The sequence below is a fragment of the Candoia aspera genome, chromosome 1, assembly GCF_035149785.1.
Source record: "Candoia aspera isolate rCanAsp1 chromosome 1, rCanAsp1.hap2, whole genome shotgun sequence".
NCBI lineage: Eukaryota > Metazoa > Chordata > Lepidosauria > Squamata > Boidae > Candoia > Candoia aspera.
In genome coordinates, this window is record NC_086153.1 from 88,665,390 (window position 1) to 88,690,134 (window position 24,745).

Here is a 24,745-nt window from a genome sequence, read left to right on the forward strand (position 1 = left end):
TTGGCTTTGGATGCTAAACTAAATTTATGAATCTTTTAGACATATACCTCATATCAAAATGCACCATACTTTTTCTGAAAGTAAGCTCTGAATCTCTGGATGCTTACTCAAAAGACACACTACTATTAAAATCTGCAAAAGGCTTGTTAAAAGGTTTAATACATTAATCTTAAAAGTTAAAAGCTCCAACTCATTTTGTAGTTTATATCTGGATATACAAATGTCCAACATTATATCCCCTCTTTAGGAATATACATTTTAGTTAAAAAGCCCTCTTTGAGAAATTAAACATTTAAGCAGGCATTTGGTATTACAGTAAAAACAGTTTACCTATCAGTATGGCAAATACCCCATCTAGTGAGCTAATTCTGCACAGCAACCTTTCTTCATGGCTACATTAAAGTATTTTTAATATGTAAGTTAGATCCTTATTCTATTACCTTCTCTTCAAAGATTTGGCACCAGCAGCCACTATAAAATCTCTTTATCTGAAATATAACTATCATTAAAAGTATTACTGAAAAATGTAATGAAACATCAGATTCTTACAAGCAACAATAAACCATGGAACAATGATGCTAACCGGTGAACCTCACCCCACAATAAGCCCAGATGTCCACCTACATCCCATATTTATACCAACAGCACTATCACAGACCCCAACAACTCCACACACAAGATCAGAGACACCTTCACGTACTGTTCCTTCAATGTAATATATGCCATCATCTGCCAGTAATGTCCCTCTAGATTCTACATGGGACAAAGGGGACAAACTTTGCACAGAAGAATTAATGGACACAAGTTTAATATCAGGACTCAAAACAAAGACAAAGTATTATTAGAGCATTTGAACCTTCCAGGACACTGTTCTTAAGTCTCAAGGTAGCTGTTTTGGAAGAACAAAACTACACCAGCACTGTAGAGTGAGAAACTGCTCAACTCACATACATTAAAAGGTTTCAGGCCATCTCAGAAGATGTTTACACACACAATATATTTCAACTCGTTACAATTGCTACTTGAGGGAGTCACTTCTGGTGAGGAATGGCGAACTGACGCTCTGCGAATTGCAGGAGACATTACTACTGAAAAGGCAGTTGGATGCTGGATCCGGACTACTGAAAACTCTCTCTGGACCAAGGAATCATCTTGAGATTACCCATATGGACAGCTGTTTTTTTGTGAGTAGACAGCAGAAACTGTCGTTTTTGTGGTCTCTTGCAATCAGCTGGGAGTCGTGGGATTCCATCATGCTCAGTAATGTAGCCTTTTATGAATTTGAAGTGCAACCAAACCTCATCTTTTTAATCACTTTGGACTTTCTTTTTTCTTTTTTTCTTATTGTTTATTAAAGACTGAAAAACCTTCAGAACCACAAATCTGGTATTTGCTGGGTGAATCTCTCTTCGATCCATTTAGAAAGGAAGTTACATGTTTAAAGTTTTGTAAGAATTTTCTTTTTTCAAATATACAGCAAACCGCTCCTCACACACATGGACTGAATTAGATCTTGCCCCTTGGATTTTACTCTTATTCTTATTTTTATATCTATTTATTAATGGTATTTATATTTTTATATATTGTATTTGTATTCTATGTTTACTGTTTTAATTGACTACCTTTGTTGTAAATCGCCCAGAATCCCTCTGGTGGGAGGAGATGGGCAGTGACAAATTTGACAGACAGACAGACAGACAGACAAACAAACAAACAAATAAATAAATAAATAAATAGGTGATTATAGTGCTGATTGTGGAAAGTTTTTAAAGGGATTAAGGATTCAGATGAAATTGAATTAAAGAAAGACTTTGAAGTTAATTAAAAGGATCCTCTCTCATGGGAAAAATAATTTTGTTTACATTTGAGCTAATAAGAAGTCTTTGAAGGTTGGACACCAGATGGCTATGTTTGATGTTTGGGTCCAAGAGATTTATGAGCTATTTAACTCTTTAAAGGAATCAAAAGGTGTTATTGAAGAGGAACCAGCCCCACTGAATAAATCTGAAATGGACTTTAAGATGGAATTAAAAATTACAACTCACAAGAAAGAGATGGAAATATTGGATTTACAAATGAAATTGGATGATGACTTAAAAATTTTAAAAGATATATAAATAATAAGTCAAAAGATCGATGTGGATTATTTTCTTTTATTGGAATATAAGGGATTTACTGGAGTTACTATACTGGAATTAGAAAAGGACTTTGATGAAGATGACAAGAATTTCAAGAGAAGAGACAAAGAAAGGATCAGAAAGCAGATGTTAGAACTTTATTTGTGGGACCTTTGTGGGAAGATCTCTGGGACAAGAAGAGAAAATACAAAATTGGTTTGACTGGGATTGGATGGTGATAGTTATTGTGAGGAAGTTTCTTCTAATTTTTTCTTCCTTCTTGCTTTTTTTTTTTGTTCTTTTGGTTTGGTTTTTCTTTGCACTTTTTAAAATAAATGAATAAATAAAAATTTTAATGTATTTCTGTATTATGTTGTTATATTAGTTTTACTTGTTTTATATAATCCTCAATAAAATGATTGGAAAAAAAATTGCTACTTGATAAGACACTTTTAATCTGTCTCATGTGTAACTGAATCTTCATAACCACCCCTTCTCCACCCCCCACCCCCCACCCATCCCAGTGTAAACTCTACATTAGTTTAACCACACCATGCATCTGATGATATGAGCTACACTTCAGGAAAGCTTATGGCTTTTAATAAATTTTGTTAGTCTGAAAAGGTGTTACTAGACTCCTTCTAACTTTTGGCAGCCATAACACAACTCTCTTCCTACAATGTCTACAATAAAATATACAAATTAGACATTAAACATAAAAGAATAAACCCTTGATTTTGAAAGCAGTACTTCCTGAGCTCAGTCATTTCTTGATTTCAGAAACAAACAGGAAATTGCAAATATACCCAGAATTTACATATAAAGTCAATAAAAAGTTCAGTGGCACCTTTCTCTCCCTCCCACTTGAAGTTGGTCTCTAGTTAAGATACAATTTCAAGCAGAAATGTATCATATGGTTGAACTAGAAGCTTTATGACATGTCCAGAAAGAGGGGAAAATGCATTTAAAGAATATATGCTACCATCAAAAAATGGATTTTTTAAATGTTAAACATCTTCTAAAATGTTAACAATACTTTTGAGTCTATATGATGCCAATAACATAATGATGAAATACAATACCGTAACTAGATATAATTGATCTATCATTAACGTACTTGTCCAATTACAGGGTACTGAATTAGTTTTCCCCAACTTGGTTTCTTATACTGTAGATATGCCATGTTGACTAGAATTTGATGGGATATATAATCTAATAACAGCAAAACAACTTCAAGTTTGAAGAGAGCACTACACATTTTAAAGTAATTATTTTCAAATGCATTTTGGCCTTTTTCACTTGTTTATGCTGCCTCTGTTGTATATTTTGTCCACTATAATCCAAAGAAATTTTTTGGTTCAAATTCTAGTAATAGGACAGTTCTGAACCGCAGACAAATGATATTACATTACTTGAGAAACATAGAAATGGGCTGTGCCCCCTAGGACTACTGTCAACAAAACGAGTTGCAGAGCTTAAAATAAAGGTAGAAGCTGATAGATGGCAAAATTAAATAAGCTTTTCTACAAGGGCTTTATGACTCCAGATGTTTTTTGGATATAATATCCAGTCATAGATGTTTCAAAACTTTTTCACCAACAAAATATTACTATTTAATATTTTATTAAAATCTCTTTGCACATGTTGATTTCATCTGTCCATAAATGTCAGCTGGAGTATCAGAAACTGTTACAAGTTTCCAGTATGGAAACTTTACAGTGGATTATAAGGTTATGTATAAGATTCAAGCACTATTTTATTTATTTATTTATTTATTTATTTATTTATCTATCTATCATATTTTTATCACCGCCCATCTCCCTCATACGGGGGACTCTGGGCGGTTCACAATAAAACAGTTTAAAATTCGATAAAATTTGATAAAATCGTAATAATATCATTAATTAATAAATAAATATAAAATGTAATGAGATCCAAGTAATGGCAGATCTAATACCATCCAGAAGGGAGCAAGACCAGCCTCGGCAGGACTAGGGAGCCAACCAACCCCAAGCGTGGCTCTTCCTCTCCCCACTCCAGGCATGGTGACAAAACCAGGTCTTCAATTGTTTCCTGAAGTCCAAAGGAGAGGAGGCTAGCCTCACTTCCGGGGGAAGGGTGTTCCAAAGGGCGGGACCTGCTGCAGAGAAGGCCCACCTCCTGGACCCCACCAGATGGAATTCTCGTGCAGACAGGGTCTGCAGCATGCCCTCTCTGCAGGGGCAGGTGGGACAGGTTGATGTAACGGGGATGGGATGGTCCCTTAGGTAACCTGGACCCATGCCATGTAGGGCTTTAAAGGTGATAACCAACACCCTGAATTGGACCTGGAAGCAAACTGGCACCCAGTGCAGCTCGCTCAGCAACGGAGTAATATGTGCTGATCTTGGATCACCCAAGATGGCCCGCGCAGCTGCATTTTGGACCAGCTGTAGCTTCCGGATACTCTTCAAGAGTAGCCCCATGTAAAGCGCATTACAGTAGTCTATATGGGAGATGACCAGGGCATGAGTGACCGTTCGGAAGGCCTCTTGCTTCAGGAAGGGGCGTAACTGGCGCACTCCCCAGGCATCTCCCCAGACTCCGTCCCACGCTTGGTGCCCAACTTAGAGTGAATCCGAGTGATTTTATCCTGCAGATGCCCCGAAAATTCCTCAGCACGGCCCGGTAGATGATTTTCCGGATCCCCTTTCCCCAACAGGGATCGGGTGACCCTAAACAGGACCGCTGGGTGGCATTCTGCGGATGCAATAAGAGCGGAGAAATACTGGCGTTTTGCTGCTCTTACCACCACAAGGTAGGCCTTAATCGCAGATCTAGTTTGCGTCCGGTCGGGTTCGGTCTTTGTCTTTCTCCAGCGGCACTCTAGGCATCTCTTAATCCTCTTCAGAACCCTCAGCTCCTCAGTGAACCACAGGGAGTGTTGGGTTTGATAGGATAAGAGAGGCCGCACAGGCGTGATCCTATCCAAGGCCCCGGCCGTCTCCCTATTCCAGGCAGCAGCCAGGGCCTCTGCTGGACCATGCAGCAGATCCTTGGGTATAACCTCCAGCTCCCTCTGAAACTGCATTGGGTCCATCAGTCGCTGGGGGCAGACTGATAGAGTAGGTCCTGCCTCCCTGTAGAGGGGGGTGGCATATGAGAATCTCAGGCCCACCAGGGCGTGATCTGACCATGACAAGTTGTAACTCTCCCCTCAGATCACATTGCCACTGCTCTGACAAGAAAACTAAGTCTGGTGTGAGGCCACTGCCTCGAGTCAGGTCCCGAATAATCTGAGTCAAGCCCATGGCCGCCATGGTGGCCATGAACTCCCGAGTTGCCTCTGAGGCCCGCCCCAGGGACAGCAAATTGAAGTCCCCCAGAACCATAAGCCTGGGGAACTCCACTGCCAACCCTGAGACCGCCTCCAGCAGCTCAGGCAGAGAGGTTGCTACGCAGCAGGGAGGCTGGTACAGCAGCAACACTCCCAACTGCTCTCGGGCACCCAACTTGAAAAATAGGATCTCACAACCAGCTACTTGTGGAGCAGTGCCCCTGAAGGCCACTAGAGACTCTCTGATGACAACTGCCACCCTTCCTCCCCTGCCCCGGCATCTCGGCTGGCGCCGCACCCGAAACCCAACCAGGCACATCTCCAACAAAGCCACTCCCCCTTCCGGGCCCAGCCAGGTTTTGGTAATACACGCCAGGTCTGCCCCCTCCTCTGTGATCAAGTCACATATGAGCGGGGCCTTGTTGTTCACTGACCTGGCTTTAAGAAGCAGCAGCTGGAGGCCACGGTCCCTATGAGTCTGCTGTCTAGGGCCTAGGTTTAAGCCCAGAGGGTCGGAACACGCCACAGGTAATAAACACCTGGGGCGTCTTCCTCTATGATGACTCACCCTCCGACTTCCATCATAACATCCCCATGTTATGATGCCAAACTATTGATGCCAAACTATGTTTTGGCATCAATAGAAACCTTAAAGCTCTCACCCCTGCATACCAAAATCCCATCTCATATATAAAATCTCATGTGTCACAAAAGTAAACTTTATATTTCAGTTGTGACAGACAAATTGGAAAAAGGCTTGTCAGTTATGAAAAATAGACAAATGTCTTTCTTTAGACACTTTCACATTTTTTAATCCCCTTACGTTGAAATAAGATTGAAATATTTATGTGAGTATAGATGGAGAATGACATTTTGTTTTTTAAATAAATGAAAACCCTTGATTATAGAAAAGATTAATATTCGGGGTAAAAATAAAATCTTCGTAGTTTTCTATTTCCACATGATATATTATCCTACATACCAGGAACAAATTCAGTCTGAATATGGATCCTTATAAATCCAAATTTACATGTGGACTTCTGACCTATTTTTAGTATAGGTTGGATGAATATCCAAATAAATGGCATAGCAACTTGATGGAATGTTTTCCTCAAGGTCTCACTTTTATTCTGGATTTTTCAAATTTGGGTTTGCCAATAGGACTTTCAGATCCTGATTTCCAGTCATAATTCCATCCCAGTCCTGTATATTTACTTCTTCTACTTAATGGAATTTATTCCTAGTAGAGCTTGCATAGGATTATCACTGTCTTTTTGTACAGAAAACCATCTAGACAATATCAATATAAAGCCAACCATTTAATTGGCTAGTCTACTTAATGAGGTCTACAGCTTAGCAGAGCTCTAGAGACAGATGGCAGGTCATCATTTTGTATGCTGGAAATAACAATTATCTGTTTAGGGATGCATAGATTATACAGAATGATAGACAGATGGATTCTGTGAATCATTGCCAGAATGGCTTTTAAGGCATATTGTATCTCTAACCAGAATTTTATCATTAACAGTTTCTTGCAGCATTTGATGTGTTTCTTAGTTCTACATGTACTAGTGAAGATTACGGTCAATAGATTCCCCCAATATTTTGATGTCATCCTGGAAGGCAGATCACATTTCTCTTGCACAGCATTTCCAGATACAAAAGCGTAAAGAATACTGTACCATAGGATGCTGGCTCATCATTAGAATACAGCATGCCTATTTTTTGGAGGGTGGGGGGAACTACTGTTAACTTTGTCATTATATATTTTGATCCTCAAGAGTGTTTCCAATTAGAGAAGTGTATTGCTACTAAAGTGCAATGAATTGAAAGTGAACTATAATTGTGGTGGGGCACTCCCTCTCAGTGTTTTGTCTCTATTTTAAACTCACAATTCTACTTCCCCATAAAAGAGGTAGACATTATTGAATTGGGACTGGTCATTTACTAACAGCTTCAGTTGCTGCATTCACACATAATTATAAGCCAGACTTTTAACCATGCTTCGTTGAACACCGTTTAACACTGTGAACTGTTTGGAATATTGCATTCAACTGTAATGTGTGGGTTTGCACGTATCACACTAAGTAAAAAGCAAATAAACCACATTGTGTCTTATGTGTTGTGCAAACCAAAATCGGTTTGGAGTTGGGCGGTGCCTAAATTGAATTAAATAAAGCAAAACACCGTATAAGAAATAAATCCTCCACTCTTTTAGCAGAACTGTCTCTGTCTCCTTTTTCATGTGATTTAAAGAAGCTTTGCTAAAACTGATTTTTATGATTTCCTGATAGTGTTTCTTCCTTTAATTCCTTCTTTAAAAACATGGTTTACTAAGTAGAAATTTCATCTTGTTAAGAATCATTTATGATCTGCATGCTCATGTATTGTTACGTAATACATCAGCTTTAAAGTATCTTTTTTTAAAATTACTGTATGATTACACTTACCAGACTGTCCTTATTGACTTGGTGTCCTTCCTTTTCCAGTCCAGGACAGTGCCAACCACAATCAGCTCTCCTTTCCTTTCTTCTTCCCTAATTTTTTTCCTGCACTACCCAAACACTACCTCACTGGGGCAAAGCAACTAGGGCTTAGCTGACATGTGCTGCTGCCAATTCCTTCTTTTAAACCCCCCTCCACCCTAGTCTTTCTGTTTCAGATATAAATAGGTATAAAGACAAAAGAAGCTTTCCCATTATCTTCTATAAAAAGTCACTCTCCTTCTGAGAATACCAGACATCAGCAGTGCAGAAAGCCCTTGCCCCAAATGCAGGCCTTGGAAAATTACCAAGCTAACCTTTCTGGAGGCAGTAAGGGCTCTTTCTTAACTATTGCTGCAATTTGAATTGAAACCTAAATGGAATAGGATGCTTAAAAAACAGAAAAAAAGACTAAGGAAATTGTATGAAAGTGCTTCTCTACTCCTTCTCTTCAGCTAGCAGTTTCTTTCTCCGAAGTGTAGGTCTGTATGCACATGTTTTAGGAGAGCAATTAGGAGGAGATGTAATTGCAAAGATGTAATTTTTATACAACCAAGCATACAAGAAGCTCAGCCTTGGAAGCTCGCTGGATGATATTAGGCCTGTCACTCTGTCTCACCCCTACCTACCTTACAGGGTTGTTGCTGTGGGGGAAAATTAGCTCTTATACTGTGCTTCAATATAAGCACATAACAAATAAAAGTTCTATCCTATAATGAAAATAAATGATCAAGCCCCTGATTTGATCTCTTCAGTGTGTGATAGGGCTGTTAGGCCTGAGCTGCAAAACTTGGGTTGATCATTAGATGGCAGCAAGAGACAGAGAAAACACTAACACATGTCTCCCATCTAGTGGTTGTCCCCATTTTTGCATCCCAGATATGGCCGCCCTCGTGTACCTGAGATATGTGGAAAAGAATTAAGCATTATTATTTATTTAATGTATATTGCAGTAATTGTTTTTAAAAGCTAAGATGGGCAAAGGGAAGCCATAACCCTGTACAAAGATTTTGTTGTTTTTAAAAAATTGTGCTGGTCCTCAAGCCAAAAGAAAAAGAAGTGGACGTGGTCAGACACAGATGTGGGATACAGCCACATATTTCTGGAAACAGACACTGCATTTTCAGCTTTTAAAAATAAAAGGTAAGAATGTCCAACAACCCAACCCCACTTAGTGTAGGCCTTCTGTCCTCCCCACCACCAAAGTTAAACTATTGTTCACAGTATAGAAGCTTGGAATTAGTTCCTACGTTTTCTCAGCATGTTAAAAATATTAGATAAAGCAATAATCATCTCTAGCTCTCTTCAGGTACAAGATATATTTTAATCTAAAAAGTCACTCCAGCACCACTATAAGCAGGCCAGTATTATTAAAGGAATTAAATAGAACTTGGGCATGTCAGACTTTTTAACAGCTTGACATGTTCATAGCGTTCTAAAGAATCCATTAATTTAGCAGATGCCTGAGATTTAAATCAAAGCAAAATAAAAAAAAGATCACATCTCCGTTCTCCATTCAGGTCTGAATATTAATTATGTATTTCTTCACTTCACACTCACCCATGTAATTACATCATTTCAGCAACTGATATGCTATAGATGTTCCAGTTCTTACAAAGAATATAATTAGTTGCTTTACGAGACTAGTTTGTATTAAGGAATTCTGAGTGCACCAGTTAGTTTTGCTACTTTTAATCTAACCTGTTAACCACTAAGCTCAATAGCTGTACAACTTGCAAATGGTTCAACAGGTAGAGCTCTTTCCTGTCACTGCACAGTACATGAAATACTGATTCTTGAATGTCTTCTTTCCATGTAAAAAGCTCCCTAAGACACCTGCCAAGATGAATTCTCTAAAGACCCCACAGGAGCCACTAATAAATGAGGAATAAAAAGCCATCCATAAACTTCAGCCATAGCTAGCAAAAGATTTAATCCAGAAACTAAAATCAGTGAACAATTAACACATTCAGCAGATGCCCTTTTCCCGGAGGTAAGGGCAGGGCTGGGAGAACCTTCACCAGCTGAATTTCTGTCTGCCAAGTGGCTAGGAACAGCCCAAAAACCCTGCCTGCCAAGAAAGGGGCTTATGTGAAAGTTAAAGGTGGGATATGCAAATTCGGGACGCCAGAAAACTCCCTTTCTGCCCTCTCGCAATGAATGGCCAGGATTTCCGCAGCCCACCTCTGGTCCCCCGCATAAAAGCAGCATCCGGTGAATGCCGGGCAGGCGTTGGTCCCCCGCCTCACCCCTACCTGAACTTGAGAGCGGGGCTCGGAGCAGGGGGCTCTTCCTGAGCGTACAGAAAGCGGAGATGTCGCTCTGGGTGCGGCCTCTGGGTGCGGCCTCGGTGGGAAGCAGCAACCTGCAGGACGAAGGCGCAGTCGCCTCGGCTTGAGGGCTCCCCTCTTTCTCCTCCATCCTGTCTTGGGAAGCGGGCTGCAGGACGAACCAAGCCTGTTGTTCCTGCAGCTCCCCTCCTCTCGCGTCGGGAGCAGTCTGAGCGAACTTGGCGCCTTCTTCCCGTCGCTTGAGCAGCAGCCCGCCCGCGAAGCGCGGTCAGAAGTCACCCGTGCGAGGAAAGTTTTGACAGGAAGGGACCGCCCCCAGTCGCTCAGTTCTCCTCTCCGGCAGTCGAGCAGCGGCTCCTCCATTGCCGGTGCCGCTGCCCAGAGATTCCCAAGCGGGTGGCATGCCTCGGGGCCACCGGGAGCAGGTACCCCCAAAGTAGGATACCCCCAAAGTAGGACCCGGGGCCGAAAGCCAGAGCCCCAGGCAGGGGAACCGAGAGAAAGTCCCAGCTATTCCAATTTAGCAAAGAAACTGCAGGGAATTAAATGGTTACATTCTTGTCACTCACCCACCGAGATGGGGCTGCATCCATTTGACAGAGACGTGGTTGGCCTTTTGATGACCCATATATCATTTGCCCTTGGAACATGTTTCCAGGGATGTTTTAGTCGAGGCATGAATTTTGAATGTGATGATATGCCTTCAGGGAAATTGCTTCCAAGAAAGTAGCAATGAGCAATTCATACACTTACTTACTTACTTACTTATTATGAACACCTTTGTTTATTCAATTATTTTATATGACTGTCCGTCTGACAAACAGTGACTCTGGGCGGCATACAACACTACATGGGACTTTTGTGCATGTGAGTGCCCGCGTGTGCCTTTGAGACGGTCTTGATTCCTGGTGACTGCCTGGACTTGGCAAGGTTTCAGAAGTGGTTTGCCATTGCCTTCTTTCTAGGGCTGAGAGAGGGGGACTGGCCCAAGGTCCCCCAGCTGGCTTTGTGCCTAAGGCAGGACTAGAACTCACCATCTGCCAGTTTTCAGCCTGGTGCCTCAACCACTACACCAAACTGGCTTTCATACACAGAAGTACCTTGCATGATATTAGGTGCCTTTGAATTTTGCCACACATACATGAGATACAAGCAGCAATTTAATTGCTTATGTGCTTTTTGAAGCCCTTCTTTTGTGGGTCCACCTGAAGTCAGAAATGTGGCAGGGGTTTCCAGGATAATTCCTTTTGGGAAGCAGAATGCTGTGTCTCTTCTATGGCCTTTTTGCTTTAGGTCAATATTTATTTGCCCAAGCCTTTTAAATATTGGTTTTCTCTGTTTGACCTCAGCTTCATTCTATTTTAATATCCATTCTTCTCATTTTTATCTTACAGTCTGTTTTATCTGGTGTCTTGTGGTGTTTTGGGTTGAGTGTGATGCATTGTGTCACTCTTCTGGGGTTGAAGAGTACAGAGAAAAACTGCTAATAAGTGAGTTGTGTGTGTGTTGTGTATGTGTATGTGCAATATCCCCAGTAGAGACTGTCTTCAGCATGCTTGATAGTGCACTCATCTGTTGGTAGTTCATGTAGAAGGAAAATGGATGTCATTACATACTCAGATTCAGTTATTTTGCCAAATACAACTATAATGTATCTTTGCAATGTACTTAATTGAGGCTCTTTTGCCTAATTCTTTGGAAATATGTCCCTTGACAAACATATATTTATAGAGCTGGAGAATTTGACCTGTTTGTCATCCAAGCAGGATGGCCAGAATCTTCTGGGAGGCAATTGCCTTAATCCCACACATGGAGGAGGCACCATCCAAGTATAGTTCAGGATGTGAAAAGATCGAATAAAACAATAGTTGACTTTCAGGGAAGTAAAACCAAGCATTCAAAATACAACCCAAGAGTTATATCAGTGTTTTGGATTTCCCACATATCTCCCTTTACTGGGTCATTGACTTTAGTGCATAAGAAACAATGGAGAAAAAGGTGACATAGACAAACAACACAGTGAGGAGGACCCAGGGGTGTCACAGCAGTGTGCTCAGCATTCTCAGAATCTTAGAGACCTGAACCCTTGCTATTTGAAAGCAAAGCTGCACTAGTCTGAAAAATTGTGCCAGCAACAAATGTATTCTAGCAATTCAAGGTAGCTGTCAAGAATAAAACTCTTACATATTAAGTAGCCATAAAAATAATAAAAGGAATACTGTATTGAAATAGAAACACACGTTCTTTCTATATTTAAATATATATTAATAATAGAAGTTTCATAATGAAAAACACTGCATTGATTGTGTGATACAAATCACACTACTGCCCTGGCCATATCAAGTCATAAACTTTAGTACAAAGATGTGCAGTATCTTCTGCAGGAGAATCAGAAGATGGCTGATTCAACAATGTGTTAGTTTTGCTAGTGACTCTGAATGTATAAGTAAACTCTCTAGTATTGACATATGATATTATAATGTCTCTCTTATGTACTGCTAATGTATCTGACACAACAATCTCTGGGTCGTGAATATAAAATCAATGGTTTCATTAAAATTGCATGGAAAGTGCTTTAACATCCATTTCCCGAATCAGCAGTTACAGTATAAAACATTTTTATCCTTCATTTATTTTCTTGTCTTCACTGGCAAAATATTCTATATGGAAACTTCTGTATTGTGCTGTTGAAATATGTTCCATCAAACATTTTGATAACAAAGAATATTAGAACTCTTTACTCATATACTATGATACTGAAATATAGTTTACCTATATCTGTAGGTTTATAAATATTGGGCATCTAGGTCATCACCAAAAGGAAAGGGAGATCTTTGAGTAATCTCATATCTCATTAAGTATTTCTTAAAAAAAAATCTTTTCAAAGAAATCAAAGAACAGAGAATTGTTGGAAGTTTGAACACCTGTAGATGTGTCTTACCTCTCCTTCTCCTGTTGTTTTCCCAACAGGAATTGCTGTCTCCCCACAACGGATACTTGCCTTGTTAAGGAAAACCATAAGGAAATAAATCACCTCTTATGCAGGATCAGGCTTAGCATTTATTTTTCAGTCCATGTATATACATTTATGTGTGTGTCACAATAATTGGATGCAAAAGGAACCTAACCAGTCTTTTCTGCTTATTCAATGTCTCTGGAGAAGATTTCTGAGATGGGTTGTAATTCGTTTAGTTGTTTCATCTGGGAAATTTCCTCTGCGATTACTTTTACAATTAACAGTACAATCATAACACAGAAGTAAACCCCAGAGTATCCAGGGCAGTCACTTCTAGGAAAGAATGCATAGGTTTTGAGCCTAAATATGTCATAGATTATGCACAGAACTGGCATTTTGCTTTGTTTAATTTGAGATCGTGGAGTCCTGAAATTTCCAGTCTTTTATAAGATTATTAATGGCTACAAATAAATTATTCTGGCATAATTGCATATTTGAATATAAGTTACGTTTCTTAGCCATGCTTGAATATCTCAAGTGCTAAAGCAAGATAAAAGGACATTCTTAGAAACTATATTCTGCCAAACAGTGTATTTCCTTCTATCATCAACCAAGTATGCCAAAGTCAACCACACACATCCAATTTATTGAGAAATTAGGCAACAACCATTTCTGAATGTATCTGTTTTTAGGTGGTTACATGGATCACTTTCTCCTTATAGTAGATAGATGAGACATGGTATTGGATGAAGAAAAGTTTGGCCTACAATGTATCACAGGGATATTTCCCTTCAACCACCTTATGTATTTAACTATAAATAAATTTTGAAAATATCCTTTTGAGCTATTGATTTCTGGTTACTGTTTTCCCTCTGAATTTGTATATGTAACATACTGTAACAATCAGGCCACAACCATTACAAGGAGGGCTAAAACAATTTTTCCCTCTCAGTGCAAACATAAATTCATCATTGAGAAAATCTATCCATGTTGCTGCTAACAACTGACACTGACATTATCTACCTACCTACCTATCTAGTTATCCAAATGGTTCTCTTGCAGTACAGAGACTCCAATATATTTTCTCCCCAAACTGGGATTGTTTCTCCCTAAACTCTTGTGCAGCATGTGCAACGTCATGCATATCTGTAAAATATCTATATCTGTAAAAAATAAATCACTTTGAGCTCAGAGTGACTTACTCCCAAATAAGTGTTTTCAGTTTGCAACCTTTCATATTTCTGATAATCAAGAAGCATATTTGGCTATTCTTTCATTCAACTGAACATCGCCCAGAGTTGGGGCAAGATAGCCATATCATGCTAGCTGAATTTGTTTTGCTTTGTCCTACCTTAATTTTGGAGTCCTAAAACTCAAAATCATGGTCCATTCAAGTTTTTTTCACCTCAGCAGCACGAATAGCTATCAAAAGGCATAATACAACTTTTTTGTATTTCCTTCCTTAACAGATTATTTTTTGTAAGAAAACATAGAGGAATATTTATTTATTAATAACATTTACATCTACCTTTCTGTCCATTGGTGGGAAAACAGGAAAGTTACAAAAGGAACATCAAATGTAAGGACCCCATTAGAACCCCATGAATGTAATGAGACTATTAAATAATAATAAAGCCGTAATTAAAGATATACAAGACCCAGAAAACACACCAGAAGACTTCTGGTGGGAATATGGTAGTCTGAACAGCTGTGCCTGCAAGCTGCATGGGCAGATCTGACAATACGGCTTTTTTGGGGGGGGGGCACTCAGGCAGGCTTTTCCTGAAGCCCTAGAGCTTTTTCATGGACAGAAAAAGCTCAGAATCATCCCACTTGTACTCCAGAATAGCACCTTGCAGCTAGAGGATCGCGAACAGCGTTAGCGTCAATCTGGTAAGAGATGCCGGGAGGCTGGGACGTCACCATTTCCAAACCACACTATAGCTTTAAAGGGACACTAAGACCGGCCACCCCATTTCTAAACCGCCTAATTTATAATTTTTTTAAGTGTATGTACCCCAAGAGAGGCTTTCTACAGCAAGGGGAAGTGAAATCTCTTGGTGCCTATCGTTATTTCTGGATTAATTTTTAAAAACCTTTTTAAGCTTTGGCTTGTTTTCCCATTTAAATACTAAGGAGGACTGAGAATAAATAATTGCCTCCCTGCTATTATTTTTGTATTGAAGGATTTAATATTTTCCTACACGTTGAATCTGCTGTTTCAAATCTTCAGCCTTCTGTTCACTTTCCCTGGGAGCTGCTTCTTAGCATACTTTCTCTTGTGTCAACAACTTTTGGAGATCTTCCATTATCTCATTAACTCCTATGTCCACCAGTCAAGTATCTAGGGAGTGCCATAATCTACTGCCTGAAACATGGAGGAGTTCAAGGAGACTTTCTCAGAGTTCCGTTGTGAGTGTAAACAGATCTTTACCAATTCCTCTCAAGCTATTTTGCAAGATATTCAGGACATTGTGGAAAATATTAGTTTTAAAATGTGTCATCTGGATGAGGATGTTGTGGAAGAAGCTAAAGACTTTAACAAAGATAGAGATGTTTCTACTGACAGTGAGATTGAAGCCTTTGCTGAAATCCAGGCGATGATTACATTTTGGTGTTGAAGGGGTTAAAGGGACAGTCTGAGTTGCAAATTACAAATGGAGTTGTTTTTCTGATGGAATTTTGTGGGAAAGAAGACGCTCTGTTCTGTAGGAGGCTTTTTCCTGAGAAGTTTGTGTTTCTAAGGGGGGCAGTTCGACTGTTTGATTTCTGTATGAAAAATGCCTTGTATGTAATATGGAGATACAGTATGTGAATGCTTTAGTATATTTTGAAGTGGGGTAAAGATTTAAGAATGTTTATCTGGATTGATATTGAGGCTTGTATGATTCCATTTTTCTTTAATGATTTGGATTAAGATTTACTGGATTGCTTTTAAGATTTGTTTGATTTTTTAAGATTTATAAGGTATAATAATAATTGCTTGGTTTTAGGTTTAATAGGTTTAAGATTGTTATAGTATTATTAATTATAAAAGTAGACAATTTACATGTTTTTCATAAATTGATTTTTATCATAGTGGACAGAAATATATAGAATAGTGGTAGGAAGGAAATAATTAAATAAAAGTTTTGCGGGGGGAGTTGATTTGGAGGTTTACATGTTTTTTTTTCCCCCTTTTTTCCCCTTTTAATAGAAGGAGAAGGAGCAATTGTATTTAGTGATTTTTATAATGTGCTAATGGAATGATTTATAGAAATAATGTGATCTTGGTTTGATATAGAGCAAGGGATTGATTATGGAAATTGCTGTATATTTCTGTTGTTGAAAGTCAGAGGTCAGATTATGTAATCTTCAATTTTTTTTAGTTTTTTTCTTTTTTGTAGTTTTTAACTTTGTTTTAAACTTAATAAAATTCTTATAAAAAAAAGACCCAGAAAACACTAAGATTGAGTAATTTTTTAGATTATGCTAAGCCCACAAAATATAGAAGAACATTAATATAATACATAAACAGTAAATCCACATAGTTACTAATCTAGGTTGATTGAATGAGGAAGACTGCTGATCTGCTCCTTCAAGATGCCATTTAGAAACAAACATTTAAAATTTAACCTGTCAGTAGGCAAAGAAGAGGTTGGGTCTCATTAGGAACTGCTCACATCATCTTGATACCCACATGTTTGAGTACCCTTGAGCTAACTTTTCTGCAGTAGTAAATAATATAAAGAACTGCATACTACCTTAGGCATTCTAGTTAAGGGTATTTGGCTAGAATAGCTGGGGTTACTGATGGTTAGCCCATCTTAAATCTTTGCTATATGATTTTTTTCACCTAAACAATAGGCTGATTATAAATTTGGGAGAACAGTTACAAAAATATTAATAATACAAAATCAAAATATGTAATACCAAGCAATAAAACAGCAGCTATGAACTAGTAATCTGTTATTGTTATTCATAATTTATTGTACATTACTCTGCAGCATATAATTTGCTTGTTCTGCAAAAACCTCAGAGGTTCAGCTCTTGTACTGTATAGGTTTTGCTTATTATGATTGCCTAATTAAAGACCAGCTTTATTGTGAAGGATTTAGAGTAGATGGCCTTTCAGTGTCTTCCAACCTAATTTGTTTTTTCAATTAAAGTGGAAAGCAATACAAATAAAAATTCATGAACTCAAAACACACTTATGAATCTAGAATTCTCTCCTTATAAGACAATGTTACATTGCCAATGGTCTGGATTCCACACAGGTTCTTGCAGATGACTGTTAAACAAGTCATATCTATTTTTTTTAACTTCATCCACCCTTGTGTGGGTATAACTTGCAAGGCTGATAGGAATATTTCTTTTCAGTTGTATTGTCACTGTAATGCTAAGGACTTATTTCAAAATATAGGGTAATAATAAAGGTAAAAGTTTCCCTTGACGTAAAGTCCAGTCGAGTCCGAGTTCACAATCCAGGCATCTTGTTTAAATCTTGTAACATGAAGGATTAGATTCAAACTTATTCATAAATACAAGTAAAGTTTCTCTCAAATTCCTGATGACTTCAGGGACACAACCATGTAGTTTTCTTGCTTTCTTCCAGGATGATTTTTTTTTCTTTTAACTTCCTAGACTAGCCTTCAGCCCTGGGATTTCTCGGTGATTTGCTATCCAAGTACTAACGATCGTTTTCATGGCACCAGGAAAATAGGCATTCACTGTGCCTATTATCTTGTCCTTCTTCTACCCTTTCTTTTTTTTTTTTTTTCAGGAAGCAGGTCTCCATCTGATTTTATAAGGCAAGTAAGATGAAAAACAAGGGACAAACAAAGCTAGGTGCTGGGAATGTAAATATAATGATGAAGGAAGATGATAGATTAGCTGTGAGTAAATGTGATGTTTACAAAAGATTTGTCAATTTAACAATATTCACTTTGTGATTATTATTATGGCTATACCTGCAGATAAACTAGAATCAACCATTCTCCTTTTGTTGGGTGCTGAAAAAAGTTTTTGATATGGTCCAGATTACATTCATGAAGTATTTTAAAGATGATTTGGGTTTCCATTATCTTTTCCTCTCTGGATTACAATTATCTCCATGCTGTGGCAGAGTTACCACAAATGGATTTATCTTTCAACCGATTAGATTACATTATGACACTCAACAAGAGTTTTCTGTCTCCCTTAATCTGCTGCTTAGTTGTTGAACCACTGGTTTCTTCTATTAGACAGTCACAAGATATTAAATGTGTAGTGGCACTCAGTACTGGATATAAATTGTTTTTATATGCCAATGATACTACAGCTATTTTTGATAATTACGCAATGCCATTACCAAAGGTTGTTCAAGTGATATAGCAATATGGTTTATATTCTGGTTACACCATTAATTGGATTAAGTCTGATTTGTTGCCTTTGGGATCTAGTGTATCTATAGGTTATTATAGGGGATTAGGATTTAGAATATATGTAGGTTCTATAAAATACCTGGGTTTACATCTATCTCAAAATATTTCATAGTTCGTTGAATTAAAGATCTCCAAATGTAGAGACAGAATTTCAGTAGATATAACTCAATGGATAAAACTCCTATTAAGTCTTTTTGGGTGAGATTAATGTTATCAGAATGAATATTACATGGAAATTAATTTATATCTTAAGAGAGATTCCAATATTAATTCCTATTAAATATTTCATGAAGAAAGGTAAGTTAATGAAAAAATGTCTATGGCAGGCAAGATCCCCTAGAATATCTCTAACTACAGTCAATTGTAACTACCTTATGAAGATAGCAGTTTTAATATGCCATATTTTCAACTGTATCATTAAGCTTTTATAATATCTATCTATCTTTCTATAGATGAAAATCTGGCATATATATTGGAATGAGACTTATTATCGCTCTTCTCTCTGGGCTTATTTGGAGGGCAAGTGTGTAACATCTTTGAAACCTTGGCAAATTTTAGGGTCTAAGTATACTAAATCAGGATCTTCATTTCCTACTTTGAAAGGTGTTAGGCATATCTGGTTATTTATAGATAAGTAGTTTCATTTGATCCTGAATCACATAAGAAACTGATGCTCTGGTATAACTCAAACTTGAAAATAGTGGGGAAGTTGTTCTGTTGGAATACTTGGGTTAAACAAGGGATAATAATTTAAATCTGTTGATTTTTAATATTTAATGTTTTAAAGATTTTGAGAGATTTCATTTTGAGTTTGACTTATCACCAATATATGGTTGGCAAAAAAACAAATGAAACATGTATTAACTAAACAGTATGCCTTGTATGCTCTAGACACCTCCAAGACACCTGCAATTTTAGCTTATTTAAGAGATGCGGCACTTGACTGGAAACCAACAATTCAGTTTTATAAGGTATTAATGTGAAATAAAAATAAGTATCATTTATATATTTCAACTGTGGAAAGGACTAGAATATCTAATTTTAGAAAATCAATGGGTATATTAATTTTAAAATGTGAAATTTACTTCTATGATTTAAAAAATGAAAATAATTAATCAAAGATATTATGTCATGTTTATTGGAGCCCTCAAAGAATATTTAAAAAGGGATGGACATCAGATCCTTATGTTCTTTAAGTCACATGACTTGGTCTTCTTCTGTTATAGTTTTTTTTTTGGCTTCAGTCAGTACATATGTTAATGTAATTTTGGAAAGAAATATTATAAATCTCAGTGTGTTGTTGAATTATATTCCTAAAACATGGTATTTGTCATCTAATGAAGCTCATTGGCTCTATCAAGAATAGGGTATGACGAAGAGGGTGATTTTATATAATTTGAAAGAAAGGAATGGATCCTGGAAATGAGGTAATTATCTATTTTTGAAAAGGTTCTATATTCTAAAAATGAGAAAATGACATGCTATATGATCTAGATGTAATGATAAGTTTAACAATTGAATTAATTTTCTACAGATATTTAAACTTGAGAGCCAGTTTGGTGTAGTAGTTAATGCATCAGGCTAGAAACTGGGAGACCAGGAGTTCTAGTCCTGCCTTAGGCACAAAGCCAGCCGGGTGACCTTGGGCCAGTCACTTTTTCTTAGCCCTAGGAAGAAGGCAATGGCAAGCCACTTCTGAAAAACCTTGCCAAGAAAACTGCAGGGACTTGTCCAGGCAGTCTCTGAGAATCAGCCATGACTGAAAGGATGAAAAAAAAATTAAACTTATTACATGATTTTTTTACTAATTAGTTGTTTTAATTACATTTAGTTTATTTTAATTACTATATTTAGGTTTTTTTCCCTTTTTGGTGTTGGCGATCTACAGGCAGCAGCATGAACACTGAAAATAAAAACAACGGTTCTTTTCAGAATCAGCAGACAAAAGACATAGGAGACGGTCTGAAAATTGTACAACTTAACGTGGAAGGTATGAGCAGGTCTAAAGCTGATTATTTACTCAGGCATATTTACTTATTTATTTATTATTTATTTATTTACTCAGTGGATATAGTTTTACTACAAGAAACTCACTGCACCGATGAAATCCAACTTAAAAACAGATGTAAACTTCCAGGATATTCTCTGGCTGCGGCTACCTACCATGCAACATATGGCACTGCCACTTATGTAAAAAATAATATAGACCAAATACAAGATATGAAAAGCCACACTGAAGTGAATGTATTCGTTACGAGAATAAAAATCTCCAACACTGAAATTGCCAACTTGTATAAACCACCTGCACAACCATGGGATGAGGGCACGTTGTCCAACATACAGCACCCCGCAGTAATTATGGGCGATTTTAATAGCCAAAATACAACATGGGGATACAATGAGACTAATGAAGATGGTGAAATGATAGTGCAGTGGGCGGACACCGTAAACATCTTTTTGGTCCATGATGCGAAGGACAAGGGTACATTCCACTCGGCCAGATGGAGCAGGGATTATAACCCTGATTTATGTTTTGTCTCCAGGGGTGCACACAATAGACCATTACATTGTAACAAAAGAGTACTCCCAGATTTTCCCCGGAGTCAGCACAGACCTGTGCTGTTAAATGTCAGAGTACAGATCCAATTGTAAGATCGACCCCTAAGCCTCGATGGAATTTTCAAAAAGCTAAATGGGATGCATTTGCTGCTGAACTCGATCATAACATCCAGTGGAGTCCCCCTAAGAAAGAAAACTATAACTGATTTGTGGGGTTGCTACTCTCTGTAGCGAAAAAGCACATCCAAAGAGGCTACAGAAAAACATACATTCAAGGCTGGAGCCAAGAATGCACAATCAATATGTGGAAAATCATGAGCCTGAAGATGCTGACAAACTCCTTCAGTGTTTAGACTTTGCCAGGAGAGAAAAGTGGCATGCTGTCATGGAGCAAATGAGGTTTCAACATGCCAACAAAAAGCCTTGGTCCTTGCTTACAAAACTGGGAGACAGCTCCATGGAACAAACTCGAAATACCGGCAACATTGGCCCTAATGACATAGCAATCAGAATTTTAAATCTCACAAGGAAAACACCAGGAACAAATAAAGAGAAAATTAGTGAAATTAAAAGGGAGAAAAAAGCCAAAGCCAATGAACTAGTCAGTGAATAGTTGGATAATAAGTTGGGGTGAGTTGGAAATATCTCTAGCTCTATTTCTTTGAGCATCGGCTCCCCACAGGGCTGTGCCTGAGCCCACTGCTGCTCACAATGATGACCCATGACTGTTGTGCCAGGTTTACCACCAGTTCTGTTGTGAAGCGTGCGGATGATACGGCGGTGGTGGGTCTTAATCAAGGATGTCAGTGACTGGGCTTAAAGGGAGGAGGTGAAGGGTTTGGTGGAGCGGTGTAATATAAACAGCTTGGTTCTAAACGTGGAAAAAACCAAGGAGATAATTATTGATTTTAGGAAGAACTGGCTCAGCCACCTCCACTCTTTCTTAATGACATAGCTCTGGAGTCAGGCAGTAGCATCAGGTTCCTGGGCGTGCAGATAATGAACAGTCTGACTTGTCTCTTAACACCGTATTTTTGGTAAAACAAGCACAGCAACATCTGCACTTTCTGTGCCGGATGAGGAAAGCACATCTTCCACCTGCCATCCTCCTTCCTTTCTATAGAGGCACTATAGAGAGTACATCAACCAATTGTATTTCTATCTGGTTTGGAGGCTGTAGTGCCTCGGATAGGAAGCCTGTGCAGAGGGTGGTGGGGGAAGCAGAGAAGATAACTGGGATCTCATCCAGGATATAGCATAAACACGCTGCCTGTCCAGAGTTCAAAATATCTTGACTTCTCCCATCCTCATCACGGCCTGTTTTCTTTGTTACCCTCTGGGAAAAGGTTCCGCTGCATCCGATGTAGAACAGCCAGATTGGGTAATAGCTTTGTCCCCCAGGCTATTAGACTCCTGAATACTTAATATGTTTTTAAGTGGAATGTGGAATGTGCAAAGAATGTATACTTTATAGTAATTATGGTATTTTTATTTTAGTGTCTGTGTTTGTGAGCCAACTGCAACGAAATTTCATTTTATTATGCACCTGGTGTATAGTGGAGTGACAATAAAGCTATTCTATTCTGTTCTGTTCTGACTAACATCTTAAAAGTAACATCTCAAAAGAATTTTTTACATCAGAAACCGCTGAAGCACTGAAAGCGTTAAAATCAGGGAAAGCGGCTGGCCTAGATGGAGTATATCCTGAGTTCCTGAAGCATAGTAGGCCACACACTATACTCTGGCTCACACAATTTTACAATGATATCCAATGAACAAGGAGATTGCCAACACTGTTTAAAAGAACAAAAATTGTTGCCATCTTAAAACCTGGTAAAGAGGGGAAATCTGTGGAGGATTTCAGACCTATAGCACATTTAAGCATCTCTTACAAACTGCTGGAGAGACTCATTTTAAACAGAATTAAACCCCTGGTCAAGGAACACATACCTATAGAACAGGCCGGATTTAGATCAAAAAGAAGGTGCTGCAATCAGGTACTGTTATTAACCTCCCACACAGAAGATGGATTTCAGCAGAGAAAAAAAATCTGTTGCCATGTTCATCGATCTATCATCGGCCTATGATACAGTGTGGAGAGAAGGGATGATCTTAAAATTCTTACGTATTGTGCCCTGTAAGAAAACAGCTACCCTACTTAACAACATGCTCTCAAATCCAAGAACATTTAGATGGTCAAACCAGCCAGAAGCATAGGTTAAATGATGGCTTGCCACAAGGTTCTGTGCTGGCCCCACTACTCCTTAATGTTTATACATCAGATTTACCAGGCACTGTTGCAAAAAAGTTTATATACGCTGATGATATTGTGTTGATTAAATGATCTGAAGACTTCAACACCTCTGAAAAAGCCCTTGAAAATGACTTAAAGGAATTGGGTACGTTTTTTGAAATTTGGAGGCTAAAACCCAATAAAATTGAGGTTGCTTGTTTTCATTTGAACAATAGACAAGCCAACTATATACCAAAAGTGGAATTTAGGAATCAGCTGCTTAAGTTCAATCACAACCCAAAGTATTTAGGAGTGACCCTCAATCGGTCTTTAACTTATAGAGAACACCTAAGAAAAACCACGGATAAAATAAAAACTAGGAAAAATATTCTACACAGGCTTTCTGGCACCAGCTGGGGAGCAAGTGCCAGAGTTCTTAGGACATCAGCTCTTGCTCTGGTATATTCGGAGGCTGAGTATTGTAGCCCTGTATGGCTAAACAGCGCTCATATAAAAGCAGTGGATGCCCAGCTTAACTACACTGTGAGGCTAATATCAGGAACCATTAAATCGACGCCTTCCAAATGGCTACTGGTACTATCCAACATACCACCCCCACATCTTAGAAGACAATTTGCTTTAAAAAGGGAGTGGCAGAAATGTGAGGCAAATCAATTGTTACCTATACACGAGGATTGCCACCATCAAATATTTAGGCTTAAATCTCGGAACCCGCCGTGGAAACTTGGACAGCAATTAGTCAGAAAAGACTTTGACATTGAGACAGCATGGCGCCAGGAGTGGGCAGCTTCTAACCCAGACCTGTTTAATTTAGTCTCTGATCCAGCACAACGCCCTTACAGCTTTGATCTCCCAAGGAAAAACTGGACTGCGCTTAATCAGATTTGAACTAATCATGGCAGGTGCCAATATTGGAAACATAAATGGGGGCTGGTTAATAATCCTAACTCTGACTGTGGGAATGTTCCGCAAACTTTACATCACATCGCGATGGAATGTCCCCTCAGAAGGTTTCCTGGCTCCCTGAAAGAACTACGTCATCTCAAGGGTACTGCTGTCCAATGGCTAAATGACCTAGATATCCAGCCATAGGCTTAGATACTTTAGTAACTGCTCATACATAACTTAATTTATTCATAATTTTATTCATCATTTGTATTGCATGCTTTTAAAATAATTTATTGTCCCAATGTCCTATATTTTATACACTTTTATATATTGTTTCTGTGATTTTTATGCAACAATGCTGCAGTCTGCTATGCCATACGAAATAAATAAATTTCATTATTTTAACAAATAAAATAAGAAAAAAAGATTCATCAGCTTTTGGTGTTGATTAGGAAGACAGAGCATGTGAAGCTTTATTG

At 38.4% G+C, this 24,745-nt stretch overlaps 1 protein-coding gene across 2 annotated transcripts in view; it reads right to left on the reverse strand.

The window, feature by feature from the left end:
• Positions 1-10,340, reverse strand: part of PHACTR2 (phosphatase and actin regulator 2) — a 99,555-nt gene extending 89,215 nt beyond the window's left edge. For both annotated transcript variants that reach the window (XM_063309154.1, XM_063309126.1), the window contains exon 1: positions 10,172-10,340. In XM_063309154.1, coding sequence (XP_063165224.1) covers positions 10,172-10,337 — 166 coding nt within the window. In that variant the 5' untranslated portion in view covers positions 10,338-10,340. The remainder of the gene's footprint in view (positions 1-10,171) is intronic.
• Positions 10,341-24,745: the final 14,405 nt, after the last annotated feature.